The following is a 19094-nucleotide window of genomic DNA, read 5'->3' as shown; positions in this document are numbered from 1 at the left end:
GAATCAGGACAAGCTTTATGTAGGAAGTTGCACTCAATTTGAACTAAGCTCTGGAGAAAGCTGTGGATGCTTTAAAAAAATTTTTATTTATAATTTTTAGAATAAAAGAAGCATTTTCATAATAGCATAATAATTTGTTTGCACATGAAATAAATCTATTATGTACAATTTGCTATTCCATTTAAACATATCACAAAGTTATATAATTTTTATTGTTGTTTTCTCTCTTTCCCTCTCCTTGCCCTACGGATAGATTTTTGAAAAGCATAGGTAGGGGCAGTTAGGTGGTGCAGAAGCTAGAGTACTAATCCTGAAGTCAGGAGGACCTGAGTTCAAATCTGACCTCAGACACTTAACACTCCCTAGCTTGTGACCCTGGGCAAGTCACTTAACCCCAATTGCCTCAGCAAAAAAAAAAAAAAAAAAAAAAAAAAAAGAGGATGTATAACATGCCCTCCTGGCAGTTATGCAGTTATAATTACTAGTCTGTCCTAGGCCCAACAGAGCACCTTTGACCACTGACCTTTGCAGTATCAACTCTACCCGGCTCACCTCCTCTGAGGCCTTCAAAGGTCTCTGGCCACAATCTCTTGAATCTATAGTTTAATAACCGGTAGCATGCTCAAGAATAGCCACATGTAATCTTAAAAGCCTTTATTATACCTACTCACATAATGCCCTGACTTGTTAAATCCCTAGTGAACACCTGGTCTGAAGACCCATGTGTTCTCTACCAAACTCCTTACCTCTCTGGGCTATCCATCAGCTTGGCTTGGTTTGGTTTGGCTACCCCAGGCTAGGGAATCAGATTAAAGAACGCCAGGTTAAAGAGAGCGACTGCTGTCTGCAGTGGGCTTATAAAGAGCCTGTGAGATCACACACACAGCCAATCAGCGAGAGAGTCACCCATTACGAAGCTATCTCAATATGGCCGGGATCCCACCCACAGGGCAGTCCTATATCCACAGAGATTACTTCCGGTCCACTCAAATCTCCTGTTGCGTTGTGGCACCACCCATTTAAAGGGTCCTTACAATTCCCTTCTCTTGTTTTGTGGGGACCGCATCCTTACAAGGATGGGTGCTTCAATATTATGGAAATCCCTGATTTTATCAGTGTAATTATTTCCTCCAATTATGTGCATTGCAATCCTTCTATTATTTGATTTTTTGAAATATATGCTATAGGAGAAGATTTGACATCAGTCAGTGGTCAATCTAGTGATGAACTACACTGATTTCCCCAACTACCCACAATTTAATGCTGACCTTATTCTCAACTAGGTGGGTTCAATGGATTTGTGTTCTACATTTTTCTCCCTCCCTTATTTATTTCCCCTCAAGACAGTAAGCAATCTGATATAGATTAAATATGTTCAATCCTTTAAAAGCTATTTCTGTATTTGTTATGTTATGCAAGAAAAATCCAACCAAAATGGAAAAAACCTATGAGAAAGAAATTATTATTTGCATTATTGGGAAAACCAGGCCCATAACAGTTGGTCATCACATAATTGTTGTGGTTGCTGTGTACAAGGTTTTTCCTTGTTCTTCTAACTTTACTCAGTATCAGTTCATGTAGGTATTTCCAAGGCTTTTCTGAAATCAGCTTGCTCATCATTTCTTATTGAACAATATAACAATATGGAGCATTACTTATAGTTCCATGTCACTACAAAAAGGGCTATTACAAATATTTTTGCACATGTGGGTCTTTTCCCTCTTTTATGATCTCTTTGGGATACAGACCTGTAATGTTCTCTTCTCTAAAAATATAATTGTTCTTTTGGAGCAAGTTTCTTGGGGAGCTTCTAGAGGCAGCCTTAGTTTCAGTTCAGTTCAGTAATCCCAAATGCAGCCAGGAGTTAAAGTCCAGAACCTTTATTGTGTCCTTCAAAGTCCTGAATCTTTTCCTGGGTCCGGTTAGCTTTTATAGAGGCCTATCTCTTTCCTTGGTTCCAAGAGCTCCCTCCATAATCTCTCCAGCCAGCTTCAGCCTCTGGTCTCCCAATGTCTCCAGCCAGCACAAAGGTGGAAGTTGGAATGAATATTGACTCTGAATCTCCCGAAGTCCTCCTTGACTGAATCCTGACTCTGAGTCTCCTGAATTTTCCTGAAGTCCCCTTTAGCCCTGAGAGCTTCTTGCTTATATGCTGCCCACTGAGTACACACCATCATTTCATCACTAGGAAACCATTATTTGTTGTAGGATTAAATCAATGATAAATTAGATTTAACCATTGTTTCCTCAATTCTACTCAGTACCTTGTTTCAAGTTCTGGCCCATAACATCTCTTTGTAGGATCAGATCAACCATACTAAATTAGATAATTATTGTCTCTATCCATTCCAGTGACTTAGTACCTTGTAAGAATCCTAACACAGACCCAGTAGAAACACTGCTAGATCAGCAGGTATGCAGAGCTTTATAGCTCTTGGGGTATAGTTTCAAATTGCTCTATAGAACGGTTGGATTCGTTCACAACTTCACCAACAAGGCATTAGTGTTCCAGTTTTCCAACATCCCCTTCAATATTTATCACTGTTTTTCTCTGCCATCTTAGCCAGTCTGAGAGGTGTAAAGTGGTACTAATTAAAGTGGTGCTTTTTATTCAAGTTATTTTATTTTAATCTGGCAGAATCAGTCAGATCATGTATTCCATTATTAATGGAATCTTAAGAATAGATCTTAGGCTTAGACTGGAGCAAACAATAATTTCTTTTTCTTTGATTTTTTTTTCATTTCTTCATTCATTCATAGCCTTCTAGAACACAGAGCCATTGTTACATCATGAAATATCAAAGTAGTAATTCAGTGGAGAAGAAAATAATTAAAATAGACTTTTGGTTTTTCCTTTTTCTGAGGCTGGGGTTAAGTGACTTGCCCAGGGTCACACAGCTAGGAAGTGTCACTCAGCTAGGAGGTGTTAAGTGTCTGAGATCACATTTGAACTCAAGTCCTCCTGAATTCAAGGCTGGTGCTTTATCCACTGCGCCACCTAGCTGCCCCCTAAAATAGACTTTTAAAACACTTTGTGTTAAGAGTTCAATTGCAAAAGGGTATTTTACTGGTTCTCCTGATCTATGGAAAGCTGGTTCTAGAATCAGGAAGCTGGGTTGTATCCTACCTCTGACTTACTTGTATAATCTTTAAAGATTTCTTAAACTTCATAAGTCTCAGTCCTTACTCTATAATATTAGGGAGTTTGAATTTAAATGGCTTTTGGGTTTCCTTATAGGACGTCTAAGTGGCACATAAAGTGTCCTGTGTAAAGTCAGGAACACTCATTACCCAAGTTCAAATCTGACCTCAGATATTTATCAGCTGTGTGACCATGGGCAAGTCACTGAACCCTACTTGCCTCAGTTTCCTCATCTGTAAAAGAAGTTGGAGAAGGGAATGGCAAACCACTCCAGTATCTTTGCCAAGAAAATTCCAAATGGTATCAAAAGCTGTAAGGCGATTAATGTTGCAGTGATTTGAATATAAACAGCAGATTTAAGAACAGGAAAAGGATACATTAAAGCAGATATATCCCATGAAAAGCAGGATTTGTCCAGATAACAAAATATAGCAGCTCAGCATGATTGAAGCAAAGTTTTGTAGGCAAAACTTGTAATAAAGAAAGGAAAAAACTACATCAAGGAATCCCATCAGAATCCCATGTTCATCATAACCAGATAAGATTCACTTATCCATAGTACTGAATTGGAGTCAGAATAGCTGAATTTGAATTTTGTCACTTATTAAGCTGTATGACTTTGGGAAAATCATTTAATTTCTATGGGTCTTAAGTTCCTCAACTAATAAAATAAGGGGGCTTTTGGATTGAGTGATCTTTAAGGCACTTTCCAGCCTTACATCTGTGATTTTGAGATTCTGTAAACTGTAGCATTTTTTAAAAATGAAATACATTTTTATTACTTTCAAATGTAACTTGAACTAAGGTAAAAAGTAACTGCCAAGGAAAAGTTCCTACCCATATTTGCTTTAAAATGCAAATAAGAATCACATGTGAATTCAGTTTTTCCTTCACTTAAGATTCTTCCCCTACCCTGAATAAGGAAGAACTGGGAAGTTGATTGTTGATGGGTATGCTAAACAAAGCCCAACAATTTTGTGGCTGGAAGTACTATAATGAAGACAAGAAATAAGACACAGATTTAAGGCAGAAACCAAGAGTGACTTCACCTACTTTTTTTGATCTTTTAACCAGGTTAATATGGACGGCAAATTGGAGCACTGGGGGATGTCAAGTAAATCTCATTTCCCCAATTCTACCATTCTTCTCCAGGCTTGTTGAACAGATAGATAGGTGAGGGATAGACAGATAGACAGATAACTAGATAATAGATAGGAGATAGATGTATAGGTGATTGATAAATGATAGATAGTTCATTTATTAGGTGCTTACTATGTACCAGTACCTGGGAATACAACTATTAGCAAGAAAGATAATTCATGTCCTCAATAACCTAATGTTTTTCTTTTTTAAATTTTTATTCATTCTGAACTTAAATACAAAAAGACAAAATAAAAAGAACATTTCCATGAATATAGCACAACATAAAAAGAGGATTTTATATAAAACCATGAATATTCATTTCAGTTTCCTTAAAAAAAAAACCCAACTATTTAATAAATATTTCATGGTTTGTAAAGTTACCCTGCTTTTCTATGTTTCCTTGTAAGTTTCATTTTGCTCTCTGCTGTGTAATTTTTTTCCTCTCCTACCCCACCTGAGAAAAGGCCACCATTAGATACAAATATGTGTATATATATGTGTGTGTGTGTGTGTGTGTGTGTGTGTGTGTGTGTGTCTGTGTATACACACACACACACACATATATATATAGCCATACTATACATACTTCTATTTATGAGTTATTTTTTCTGCATGTAGTTAGATCCCTTATATTTATTTTGAGTATTTGTAATACTTAGAGATTCAAAGTTGTTCTTAGAACAATATTGTTCTTACTGTGTACAATATCATATTGGTTCTGCTCATTTCACTCTTCATTATTCTGTGCAAATCTTTCTATGTTTTTATAAACTAGCTTATCATTTATTATAAGCACAGTAGTATTTCATCATATATCACAATTGGCAAGCCATTCTCCAATTGATAGGCATCTCTGAAGTTTCCAGTTCTTTGCCACCAAAGGGAGTGGCTATAATTATTTTAGAAAATATGTGTTCTTTTCCTTTTCCCCAAGTCACTTTGGGAAGCAGACCTAATAAAGAGATTGCTGGATCAAAGGATATATACAATTTTATAATTCTTTGGGCATAATTCCAGATTGTTCTCCAAAATAGTCAGTTCACAGTTCCACTAGTTGTTAATGTCTGCTAGTTTTTCCACATCCCCTACAACATTTGTCATTTTCCTTTTCTATCATTTTAGCCAATATGATAAGTATAAGATGCTCTCTCAATGTTGTTTTAATTTGCAATTTTCTCATCAATAGTAATTCAAGACATTTTTATATGATTACATATAGTTTTGATTTCTTCATCAAAAAACTATCTATTCATATCCTTTGACCAGTTATAAATTGGGGAATGAGTTGCTTTCTTATTAATTTGACATTCTTTATAGATTTGAGATAAGAGATTTTTATCTGAAAAATTATCTTATAAAATTTTTCCAATTTTCTCTTTACCTTTTTATCATAGCTTAATGAAGCTTAATGAAGTTTTAGTTGTACAAAACCTTTGTAATTTAATATAATCAAAATGATCCATTTTATATTCCTAGTGCAATCTATCTTTTGTTTATTCATAAATTGTTCAAGGACTTTACATTTTCATTTATTTATTATTTTTATTGAAGCTTTTTATTTTCAAAACATATGCAAAGATAATTTTTCAACTTTAGCCCTTACAAGACCTTATGTTCCAATTTTTCTCCCCCTTTTCTCTATCCCTTCCCCTAGATGACAAGTAATTTAATATATGTTAAACATGGTAAAAATATATGTAAATCCAATATAGGCATACATATTTATACAATTATCTTGCTGCAAAAGAAAAATCAGATTAAAAAGGAAAAAAATGATAAAGAAAATACAAATCAAACAAATCACAACAAAAAGACTGAAAATACTATGTTGTGATCCACCTCAGTTCCCTCAGTCCTCTTCCTGGACTCATCGTCACAAGATCATTCTAATTGGCCCGAATCATCTCATTGTTGAAAAGTGCCATGAAGGACTTTACATTCTAAAGAGAGAAGAAAACATGTAAACAAAATAGAATAGGAAGTGGGAGGTGGGGAGAAAATGGTAAAAGTAGTTGGGGGAAAATGGAAAAGTCCACATAGTCAGGAGTGGACTCCTCTAAATTGTTTGAAGAGATATATACAGACAATCTGAGATTTAAAGGAATTGAAAAAATTTCTAACACAAAATCCATATAGTTGGCTGAGTCTAGGAACTTTAAGCTAGAACAGAAAAAGTGTTAGTCCAAGAATAGATAATATCCCAATCTGTGATTATCTTCTTGGAACTACCTGTCTAGGGATATGTAGACTGAAAAGGTACAACTTTTCATTACAAAAAGAGATGTCCACAAATATTTATGTATGTATGTATACTTTCACATGTATGCCATAGTTGTGTGTATCTCATATGTGTCTCTTCATGCTTATTTCTTGATAATATGTTATCCACATGTATGCTCCTATATATGGACTCCTTGGTTATATGTATATTCTTGTATGTAAACTCCTTTATAAGTCATGCAATTACTTGTGGGAGAGCATATTTGTGTGCAAATTTGGGGGAAGGGATCTTTTCTCGCTCTGTTTTATTTTACTAAGTTATACTATGATTTAATTTTCTGTGTTAATTGATTAAATGCCTTTTGCTTTTTACTATTTGTTATATCTGTTACATTAAGAGTCAAAGTGAACAAACCACTGGGGCTCTTGAGCTATAATTACATGATGACTGACTTATAAAATGCCTTCAACCAGGAGCAGCTTTCTAGAGGTTTCCATGTGAATGGGATCCCCAGGTACCACACTTAAATGACTAATTTCCTTCCTTACCTTAACATTTTTTTTTTCCCCATCAGTAGTGTAAAGGCAAACTTCAGTCCAGTTGTGTATTCATGTGATTCTGACTTCTTATATTAGTAAGGTTCTCATTCATCAGGTTTCTTTTATATTCAGTTGTATCTGTTAGCTTTATATTTCAATAGTAGATATTTTTATATATACGTGTTGAATCTCCAATTAGAATTTAAACTACTTACAAATGGGGATTGTTTCATTATTTACACTTGTTTCATTATTTACATTTGTGTCCCCAGCATTTGGCCTTAGTAGCTGATGAATAAATATTTATTGATTAATTGGTTTTCCTGTATTAAAATCATGTTGGTATGGTCCTCCATGTTGCCAAGTACCTCTTGCCTTCCCAGTCAAGGAAATCCCTTCTCACTATGAAGTAGGAAAACTAAGATTTGATAGTGATAGTGAGACAACTATTCTATCAACTTCTCCATTAAGACCACTGTGAAGGCTGCTAAGCCTAGGACAGCCCCTGTACCTATTCTTTGGTAATCTTGTAAATTAATCATTTGCCTAATTTAAAACATTCAAGGGGAAGAACAGTTGTCTTCTTAAACAGCTATTTTTCTTTCCAGATCTAAAATTTAAAAGGTAACAATGAACGTAAGTCATTTGTGCTATTTGATAATAACCTACTAAGCAAGACTAAAAAAATCTTCAGCATTTATGGTTAAAATGGCAATATGAAAAGTCCAGCAAAAACATAAATAAATATTTTCATGTAATTTTCTTGTTACTGAAGGATTAAGTGGTGAAAAATTTCAACTATGAAGGTCACCTGCCTACATCTATGGGGCTTGGGGAATCCTAGAAGACCATCATCATTAAGAATTAGGGATTACTTCATCTAAAGCTGTTAGACTTTCTTTGTTGGTTCAACATGCAAAGGGCATTTTAAGTATTTGTGGCATGTATGTAAAGAAGAATAATTAAGAGTTGGCAGAATTACAATACATGCCAATGATTTATTCAGAAAATTCAGGTTTTTTTCATTTATTTGTTATAGGCTGGCCTTAGTGGTTATTCATTTGACTCTTGAAACGGAGAAAATGGTGCTGGTCTGCTGTCTTTTGTTCTTTGGACAAATCCTACTTTTCCCTGCTGAGGCCAGGGAGAGGCACCTCCCATGGCCACTGTCAAGAGGAAGAAATGCTCTGCCCCATCCTCAGACTGCTTTGCTTGGTAAGTTATTAACTATTTGTCTTTCAGTCACCTGAATCTGTGTCTCCTACCTCAACCAGAATGTAAGCTCCCTGAAGGCAGTGATCTCTTCTCTCCAGCTTATTCCCCATGTAGCCTGATCTTAAAGCTATTCTCCATCTTGGTCTCTTTCTTTTGGAACCTCTCTAATTATCAGTGTCCTTTCTGAAATGTGTCAATTAGATTCTAATAATGAATAAATGAAAAATTCTTAAATAAACTTTTCTTTAGCCTTAATACCTAGCAAAGTACTTAATAAATGTTTATTGAATTGAATTTTCCAAGGACCAAAAAAAAAATGACAGAAAGGGATGATTAAGTAGACATTCTCTTTTAGAAAATGTAAGTTCCTTGAGGATAGAGACTGGGATATTATCTTTCTGAACACAATGCCTTATAAATACTTGTCGAAAGCAAAACCAGGGATAAAGACCAAGAAGAGGAAAATTCTGTTATTTGGCTGAATATTTATTATGGAGGAAGGACTTTTACAGATTGTTGATGTAGTTGTAGTTTAGTTATTTTTCAGTTGTATCCTAGTCTTCATGACCTCATTTGGGGTTATCTTCATAAAGATACTGGAGTAGTTTTTTATTTCCTTCTCCAGCTCATGTTATACATGAGAAAATTGAGGCAAGCAGGATTAAGGGACTTGCCTAGATTCACATACCAATCATATTCATATGATTCATATGAATAATTCAATTCATATACCAAATTTGAGACCAGATTTGAATTTTGGAAGATGATTTTTTCCTAACTTAATTTCTGGACACACTATCCACTTTGGATGTATGTTGATGTATTTAGAGTAGTGGATAAGAATAACAATGAATCTAGAAAATAATATTATACATCTTTGCTTAAAATCTAAACTTAATATAGTTTTGTTACTTTGTTCCAAGTTAAATATACAACATAAGACTTGCATTAGAATAAGCTATTGTTTGATTAATCATAAGAAGAATTTTTTATGAAATTATTTTGATTATTTCTATCCAACATATGTATTAATATGCTTTCCAACATAATATGGTTTGGGAAAGTAACAACTAAATTCATAGCAAAGTTCATTTGTTACTTGGAACTGAATCCCCAAAGATAGGGACTTATGGAAAAGATTATCTAATTTAATTCTCACGACAACTCTAGGAGGTTATATAGTACTGATTCTACAAAGAATGCCCTCATGTATCATAGACTTTAGAGTTTAAAAAATTTTAAATGTCATCTAGCCTAACTCCCTCATTAATAATAATAATAATAGCTAACATTTTTGTAGCGTTTTAAAGTTTGCAAACCATTTTACAAATATTATCTCATTTGATCCTTATATAACAATCCTGAACAGTAGGGGCTATTATTGGCCCCATTTTGCAGATGAAAAAACTGAAGCAGACAGAAGCTCAGGATCACAAAACTAATAAATGTCTTCATCTGGATTTGAACTCAACTCTTTCTGACTTCAGGCTTGGTACTCTTGCCACTGTACCACCTAGCTGTCCCAAGTTGAATGCAACTTTTCCTGCCTTCAAGAGAATTAATATCAATCAGTCAATAAATTATTAAGCACCTGCTATATGCTAGGCACTGTGCTAAGCATAGAGAATACAAGGAAAGATACAAAATAATCCCTATCCTTGAGGGCCTCATAGTTCTCTTCTAATAGCTTTTATACTACTTTACTTTGATGATCTTATCAGCTCCCACGGATTCAAATATCATCTCTACCTCGATGATTCTCACACATACTTATTCAGCTCTAATCTCTCTCCTGACATCCATTCTGCTTTCTCCAAAGTGCCTTTTGAACATCTTAAACTGAATGTTCCATAGACATCGCAAAATCAACATTTTAAAAACAGAATTTGTTGGGTTTTTTTTTTTCTCAAACTCTCCATTATTACTAATTTTCACTGTCAAGGGAATCACTATACTCCCAGTCATCCAGGCTTATAACCTAGCTGCCATCCTCCATTTATCAGTCTTTTCCACTTCCTATATCTAATCAGTTGTCAAACCCTGTTAATTCTACCTTCCCAACGTCTCTCCAATATTTCTTCTTCTCTATTTGATACTTCCACCTTTGGTGCAGACTACTGTCATCTCACACCTAGACTATTGCAAGTAGTTTTCTGGCTGGTTTTCTTGACTCATATATCTCTCCTTTCCAGTCCATCCTTTACTTAATTATCAAATTAAAAGTAACTAGTGGTACAGTGCTTGTTGAACTTGCAGACAAGAAGACCTGCATCCATATTTAGCCTCAGATTCTTACTAGCTCTCTGACCCTACACCAGTCATTTAACCTCTCTCTGCCTTGATTCCTTCATTTGTAAAGTTGGAATAAAACTATATACTTCCTAGGATTGTTATAAATATAAAATGAAATAAAAACATTTTGCAAATCTTAAATGTTATTGTTATTGTTATTTAATTGATTTCTTATAATGCATATCTGACCTTGTTATAGCCCCTATTCACTAAATTCCAAAGATTCCCCCTGCATCAAATATAAAATCTTCTATTTAGTTTCTTAAAGCCCTTTATAATCTGGTCCCTTTCGACCTTTCCAGTCTTCTTCTCCCTTAATTCCCTTTCTTTCCCTTCCCCCTCCTGAATACTCTGTGATGCAATGACACAGACCTCCTTGCTAGGCCTTGCATAAGTCACTTCATTTCCCAACTCTGCATTCTCTTTGGCTGTCCCATGGCTGGAATTCTCATCCTCCTCATCTCTGCCTCCTGGTTTTCCTGATTTCCTTCAAGTCTCTAATTAAGTCTTTCCTTTCATAAGAAGCCTTCCCTGAACTGCCTCAATACTAGTACCTTCCCTCTATTGATTATCTCTAATTTACTTTGCATAATCTTGTTTGTACATAATTTTTTGGAGATTATATCCCCCATTAGATTGTAAATTCCTTAAGGGAAGAGACTATCTTTTGACATTCTTGTATCCTCAATGCTTAGCACATTGCCTAGCACATAATAAATGCTTGTTGACTTGACTTGGATTCAGAAAGACTTTAGTTCAGATTTTTCCTCTTAATGCTTACTAGCTTTGAGACTCTTATCAATTGACTTTGACCTCTCTGAGATACATTTTTCTTATTGGTAAATTCAGGTTATAATATACGCTAATACCAATATGATGGTACTTACCTCATAGAGTTTGTTTGTTTTGTGAGACTTGAGGGAGATAATGTCTATTAAATATTGCAAACCACATCCAGACATTTTTTTCCATTACATCATATTTGCCATGTCATCCTAAAGCAAACTCCAGATCTTTGGCTAATGAAGAATACCTATAATAACAAAAACCTGGAAATAAATTCATGGAGAGCTGAAATGGAGAGGTTGCTGTTTTTAGGGAAAGAAGAGAATTTACAAAAGCCTGAATTTTACTATGTTGTTCCTATACACACACACACACACACACACACACACACACACACACACACACACACTTTGTTTATTCTTCATGAAACAGAATACAAGCAGGGAAATACTACCAGCCAATCTATATTTATTTACTAAGGACCCATTATAGGTACCAGGCCTTATGCTTGAATACTGAAATCACAAAGCCATGACTACCTTTGTAGGCATTATTTTTACTTCTAATTCTTCAAGCTTGAAAAAGGGTCTCTTTTCTCTAAGCCTGTTTGTTTTTCCTCTTTTTGTGTTTGATGCATTCCAAATGTTCCACAGATTAGTCCTCAAGTTAAAGGGAGATGGCTAAAAATTGCTCTCTCTATGTTTACAGAATGTTCTGATATGTGTCTCATTTACTTTACAGCATGTAAAAGCAAAATGCAGAGTGTAAAACTGAGTAGAATGGTCATAATTATGAGTAATCAATCTGCACTATTACAGCTATTATTTGCTCTCTTCTTTGCATTTTCTATTGACTTATTTCAGGATTTTTATAGCTTCTGGATGTTGGTCAAAGTTCCAGTGATAATTTGCAGCTGGCATTTGAAAAGAACACATAGGAACAAACAGGGCAGGCATTTTTGTACTTCTGAGAAGTAACAATAGTCAACAGCTCCATTTTGAGAGATTCCAGACGTGTGTTTTCACCACAACATGGTGCAGTGGATAGAGCAGTGCTTCTGGGGAATCAAAGAAAATCATTTAAATTTCCTGGGCTTCAATCTGTTGGGGGAAGAAAATTTAAAAGAAGGAATTGTTGAAGTTGGAGGTCCTTTCCAGCTTTAGATTTATTATCCTGAGTGTTTCTAATCTGGATGGAGAAATCCTAGTGTGGGAATTCCTCCACAGGTACCAAGCAGGCTCTTATATAGTATAAGGGCTTAGAAAAGGGATTTGTATATTGTGTGAAGGGTGAAGCTTGAACCCAACTATGACTGTCCTCAAAGCTACCTTCTAGCCAGTCAACTACATGGTTTCACAATTATATTGTTGTTATCGTCATTGAGTTGTTTTACTCATGCCCAACTCTGTGACCCTGATTAGAATTTTCTTTGCAAAGATATAGAAGTGATTTGCCCTTTCCTTCTCGAGCTCATTTTATAGATGAGGAAACTTAGGCAGAGGTGAAGTGATTTGCCCAGGATCACAGAGATCTGAGGTAAGATTTGAAATCAGAAGAATGAGTTTTTCTGACTCTAAGCCCAGCATTCTATCTGCTGCACCTACCTAGTTTCCTAAGCACAGTTACATAACACTTCCCAAAATTAGTTCTCTTAGCTGATCTTTACAACCATCTTCTAGGATGAGTCCTATGAGTATTATCATCTCCATTCTGCAGATAAGGAACTAATATTCAGAGAAGCTAATTGAGTCATGGTCACATAGCTAATAAGTATCAGCAATTTGATTCAATTCAAGGTGTGTCCCTGCTTCCTTCTTCAGCCATACTGAAGCTGTCCTATATTCTCTCTTTGATATTTGTATTATGATTTTGACTCTAGGTGAAATGTCTCATAAGGTTCCTTTGGTATTTGGAACTAGGACCTTATGAAGTAATTTTTTTCTAACTTCATAAATCATTTATTTATGTACAGAATGCAATGGTGAAAAATAGATCAGGGAATTTAAAGCTGGAAATGATTTTAGAGTTCCTAAAGGGATTAAAACTAATCCCCTCCTTTTACAGATAAAGAAACTGAGGCTAGAGTGATTACACATAGGTAATTAAGTGACAGAAAGTTTCTGTGAGAATCAGATGAAATATTATTTGCAAAACATTTTGTAACCCTAAAATATTTTATACATCGAACTCTGAACTTTTGTTGAAAGTGAGTGTCATTACATGAAGATTTCTGCATAGGAAGATAGAAAGGCTTTCTTGCTTTAAAGAAAGGAAAGTTATTTGTATTATTCAGATAAATTTCTCTATTTCCTAAAGTCTAATATAAAGAATGTAATTTTTTTCTTACAGACTGCTGAAACTTCTTAAAATAATGTGTTAAAAGGGTTAGTCTCATTAGGGGATTAACATCCTATTGCTATGGATTACATTTCGCTGTTTCCAGCAGAATTTCTGACCAGGTGGCTAGTTATTAACATTTCTTGGCATTTATGAATGGGGTCTTAGTCCATTTTTCCTAAAGCAAATCTCTATTTCACAAAGCAACATCCCACATTCAGGGGCTCAGTGGAAATGCCAAAGGTCTTTGGGAATGAAAGACTGACATATTCTTAAGCTCAAGGACAACAGACCCATGTTGAGGCCAGTCTTCCACAGTCTATGAGACTACTTTTCCATGGTTAGAATTCATGCTTCCGAGTCCTCTGCCTAGCAACAAGATGGGTTTAGTTTCAGATCATAAGTTCATAGATTTAGAGTCAAAGGGACCTTCCAGATCATCTAGCCCAGTCCCCATATTTACAAATACATTAAGGCCTTGAGAGCTTTTGACTTGCCCACATCCCAAACTCCAACTTCATTACTCTTTCCATTTGTATCATATTAAGGTTAATGAAAGAGGTAATACAGTGTGGTGGAAAGAACATTGGATTTGAAGTCACAAGACCTGAGTTCAGATTCTATTTATTTGTAGTTAATCTCTTTAGGCCTCAGTTTCCTCATCTATAACATGCATTGAAATGTTCATGTTTGTTGATTTTGTAACAGGAAAAAGATTGCCTATTGTGATGAACTAAGTTGGCTCCTTTGGTGAGGATATATTATATTATAATGGCTTCTACTGTGTCCTAATATCTTTATACTCTTTTGGACTAAGTATTCTTAGTAACTATATTTCCTGTCCTTTTGTCTCTTAACATTGTAAGACTTAGAGTTGAAAAGGACTTCAGGTGGTCATCTAGTTCAACACCTATCTTAACCACAAAATCCCATTTATAAGAGTCCCAACAGATGATTGTCTACCTGCCTGAAAAATTAAAGTGACAGGGAGTCTACTATCCACTGAAGAAGTCCCACTTTTGGATGGAGAAAGAAATAAAGAAAAAAAGGAAGGAGACAAGAGAAAAAAGGAAAGAAGGATGGAGGAAGGAAGGAACAGATAAAGAGAGGGAGGGGAAAGAATGAAGAAAAGGAGGAAGGAAAGGAAAGAAATCATCAGATCTATTTTTAGATCTGATTTAAAAACCTCTAATTAATGTAGCAGTAGTTTAAGTCCCCTGTCATTTTAAAGAAAATTTTTCCCTATGGTGAATTGAAATTTGTTTCCCCATCACCACCTCTTGGTCTTAATTCCTCCTACTGAGGCTAAGAAGAGCCAATCTAATCTTGCTTTATCTTTGTCATGCTCCTTCTCTGTCACAAGTTTTAAGGTGACCTGGTTACTGCTTCCCTAAATTGCTATCACCTCTATTTCACTAATTAATTCTTTCTTACTGATGAGAATAAAATCTATAAAATCTTTTTTCTTTGTCACTACCTCTATCTTCTGAAAGATGATGTTATAAGAAGGTAATCACTCAGTACATATTTAAGAGCCTACAATATACCAGAGCTCAAAACAAATAATGAAACAATCTTTACAGAAACTTACCTTCTAATGGTAAGAGACAAGTTCATATAGACATGTATGAGTATATATATATATATATATATATATATATATATATATATATATATATATATACTCATACATATCTATATGTATATTTACACACACATAGAATAAATAGAAAGAAAAGAGGAGAAAAGGAAAGAAACAAAGGAAAGAAGTTAGAAAAATAAGGGGAAAGGAAGAAGGAAACAAAATAGAAAAGAGAAGGAAAAGAAAAAGAAAGAAGACAGGGAAGAAAAAGAGAGGGAAAGAAAGAGAAAAGGAAGAAAAAAAACAAAGGAAGGGAGAAGGGAGGAAGAGAAGGAAGGAATGAAGGAAAGAAAGAAAGGAGGAAGGAAGGAAGGAAGGGAGGAAAGAAGGAAGGAAGGAAGGAAGGAAGGAAGGAAGGAAGGAAGGAAGGAAGGAAGGAAGGAAGGAAGGAAGGAAAGGAAGGAAAGGAATCAGCTCAATTTTTAGCAAAGAGAAATCTCTAGTTGATAGTAACATTAGTTAAAGTCCCCTGTCATAATCATTTTCTGCTTCTGCCCGAGCTTCATGGTCTGTATCAGGAAGTCATCCTTTTGTTCCTCTAGGTGGCCTCTCATCACTATATCTCATCTCTCTTTCTCCTTCCTCTAATTCTCAACTAAGTGTTCTCCACCATGCTTTCTCCTCAGCTTTGTGGAGAATATCTTTATGTACAATACCACCTTACCTGTCACACCTGCACCTCTTGAATTAGATACACTCTTCTTTTGTCATGTGTCAGACACGAATTATGTTTTATGAAGTCTTAGTAGTAATTCTGAAGCTCTTTTTACCAACTACATCTTGTTATAATCTCTAGTTAGTTATTGGTTTATTCCAAATTTTATCAATTTGTTCATAGCTAAGTGAGCACATGAATATCATTTCCATTCTACTTCAACATCATTTCCCTTCCATGTATTTTTATATCTGTTGCTATTTTTTTTTCTAGTTATCTAGGTTGCATAGTGGATAAAATGCTGGAGTTAGAGTCAGGAAGATCTGTATTTGAATCTTACTTCAGATATTTACCAGGTATGAAACTCTGAGCAAACCACATAACCCTTCTGTCACAGTTTCCTCATCTATAAAGTGGGGATAATAAGAACACCTATCTTTCAGGGTTGTTGGGATGAAATAAGATAATATTTGTAAAATACTTTGCAAACCTTAAAGCATAATATAAATAAATGCTAGCAATTATTATTCTTTCTATTTCATACATGCTGACTTCTGTGGCATTTGGTTTAATAATTATTATTTTCTTTTTTTTTTCTCTTTCTTTTCAGTTTAAAACTTTAATCAGTCTCCTGAGGCAAATACATTCTTTTGAATCTTGATTAGATTATATTGCTAACTTAGACCAAAAGTCCTTCACTTCTGAATCTGAATCACTGTCTGAGATTTAGATGTTCTCAGTGTAGGAATAATAGATAAAGATCTAAGAGCAAAGGGATGCTCCGGAAGATGTAAATATAAAGAGAAAAGGGCAGAGGGCCAGAGATTGAGCCTTATTAAATACTCATTGTCAGAGGGTGGAAATAAAGAGAGGAGTTCAGAAAAAGGATAGTTGGAATGGTTACAGTTCACTAATATATGAGAGAAGCCAAGAGAAGGAAGGTTTTCAAGAAGGGAGATATGTTTGGTGGGGCAGGGAGGTAGAGAAGGTCAGTAATTCCAAATGCAACAGAAAATCAAAATACATGGATTTAAGGAAAGAAAAGGTTTGAACCCATCACAGTAAGGAGCTGGCCAAAGAGTAGATGAGGGGTGAATAAGATTGCTGGGCAGCAGCCAGAACCTAGTTGCAGCTGGAAAATATAAACTTATCCTGGGCTAGGTCTTCTTCTGGGACTGTACAGATTAACTGCTAAAATTTCTCTCAGGGTTGAAGTTAACAGAAAGTGGGCCCCTTAAAAGAGAAGGGCAGGGTGAAGGAGAAATGTGTGTTGACCTGTTAAATGACATTACTTGAGAGTGCTGCTGTGGTCAAGGCAAGAAAGCAAATCTGATTATACAAAATCAGAATCTTTGCATGGGCAGACTGTCTGACTATCTGAAAATCAACAGTGACTGTAGAAAGATTCCCCACCCTTACATTCAGCTGTTGTTGAACTGTAGTAACTTATCATCCTTGCATTTATCATTTGTAGCACAGTCACACCCTGTACATTTCAAACATTGCAAAGAAAGTTCTGTAACATCTCAAAGAAAACCAAATCATACTCTGATACTACACATAGTAACCAGTCTTTCAGTTTTAGATTAGGCTTCTGCAATAAAATCCACATCTCACTTAAAATGGATCCCTAATAAAATGTATGGAGTAAGAATCCTCATTCCTGAATTGTGATTAATGCTGGGAGAACCTCAAAAATAACACCATTTGACTTAAAGTAAACTTTAAAACTCAGTGTTTTCCTAGCCAATATTTCTTCAAGTCTATTTCTTCTTTATTTTTTTCTTTCTTTCTGTTGCCTTTCTTCCTTCCTGCTTTCTTTCTTTTCCCCTATTTTCTTTTTCTTCCTCCCTCCTCTTCTTCCTTATCCCTTTCTTCCTTTCCTTCCTTTTTTCCCCTCTGTTCCTTACTTCTCCTCTCTCTTCCTTCTTCCCATTCTTTGTCCTCCTTCCTTTCTTCTTCAATAAATTTAAAAAGGAAAAGAGGAGAAAAGGAAAGTTCCTTTTTCCTTTCTTCCTCCCTCCCTCCCTCCCTCCCTCCCTCCCTCCCTCCCTCCCTCCCTCCCTTCCTTCCTTCCTTCCTTCCTTCCTTCCTTCCTTCCTTCCTTCCTTCCTTCCTTCCTTCCTTCCTTCCTTCCTTCCTTCCTTCCTTCCTTCATTCTTTCCTTCCTTCCTTCCTTCCTCTCTGGGTACAGCCTCTGTTGTACTCCAGGGATGAAACATGTAGTCTCTCCTGTTAAAGTGTAAATCCCTTCAGAGTATAGGACATTTATTTCACCTTTGTCCCTATTATATCAAGTACCTAGGATGGGGCTTAGCTTGCTCCCAGACATCCTCCCCCCACCCCCCCACACAAAATGCTACTTACAGCTCTTTTTCTCATAGTAATAATAGTAATTATTAATACATTATATTATTATTGCTAACATCAGTGTCAAACTTTAGAATTGCCATTATTTCACTTTACTGTGAGCTACATCAGTCCCTATAGCCTTTGAAAAAGCTTTTGTCAGGTCGGTTCAATTGTCCAAAACTTGAAGCAAACATCAACTTCCTTTAGAGATGATAGTATATAGCCCTCTCTAGTATTTGATACGCTGAAAGCATTTTAGCTGCTTCCCACAATTCTCTGGAGAAGTCAGCAAGCTCATTAGAACCAGGAGGTTGAGATTTGTGTTTTTGTATGTACTTAGTATCTCTAAGTCATGTACCACTATCTCTCAAGTGAATTTTAAAAAATCATAGCTTTTAAACTTTTTGACACAGGGAATGCTGGTGATTTTCTTGTACCTGTCACCCAAGTTCTAATGACTAAACATGATAGAGAGGCTTAGCTTGTAAAACTTTGGAAAATGGGATTTTGTTCTCTTCTTAGTTAGCCAGTAACATAATTCCCTCCGTTTAGTGAATTGGCCAGTAGTCATGTTCCAGCTCTGACTGTCTGGAGGCTGAATGGAGGTGTCAGAAAAGACAAAACTCAGTGGTACTGCTCAATTCTGCACACTATTGGTTGTTATTAACTTTAGTTTAAGAAAAGGGAGAGGGTCCCTTCTGTGAAGAGATGGGAGAGCTGACTAACTTGAGAAAGGCTTTCTTCCAGACCTACAATCTATGAGCATTAAC

The 19094-nt window shown here is 35.5% G+C and overlaps 1 protein-coding gene across 2 annotated transcripts in view; it reads left to right on the top strand.

Moving 5' to 3' along the window:
* Nucleotides 1–19094, top strand: part of MATN2 (matrilin 2) — a 196065-nt gene that overhangs the window by 8771 nt on the left and 168200 nt on the right. For both annotated transcript variants that reach the window (XM_074268809.1, XM_074268802.1), the window contains exon 2: nucleotides 8085–8260. In XM_074268809.1, coding sequence (XP_074124910.1) covers nucleotides 8128–8260 — 133 coding nt within the window. In that variant the 5' untranslated portion in view covers nucleotides 8085–8127. The remainder of the gene's footprint in view (nucleotides 1–8084; nucleotides 8261–19094) is intronic.

This window comes from Sminthopsis crassicaudata, chromosome 1 (assembly GCF_048593235.1).
Source record: "Sminthopsis crassicaudata isolate SCR6 chromosome 1, ASM4859323v1, whole genome shotgun sequence".
In the NCBI taxonomy this organism is placed as follows: Eukaryota; Metazoa; Chordata; class Mammalia; order Dasyuromorphia; family Dasyuridae; genus Sminthopsis; species Sminthopsis crassicaudata.
The sequence above is the reverse complement of the archived record's forward strand: the minus strand, read 5'-3'. Positions and strand labels throughout refer to the sequence as shown.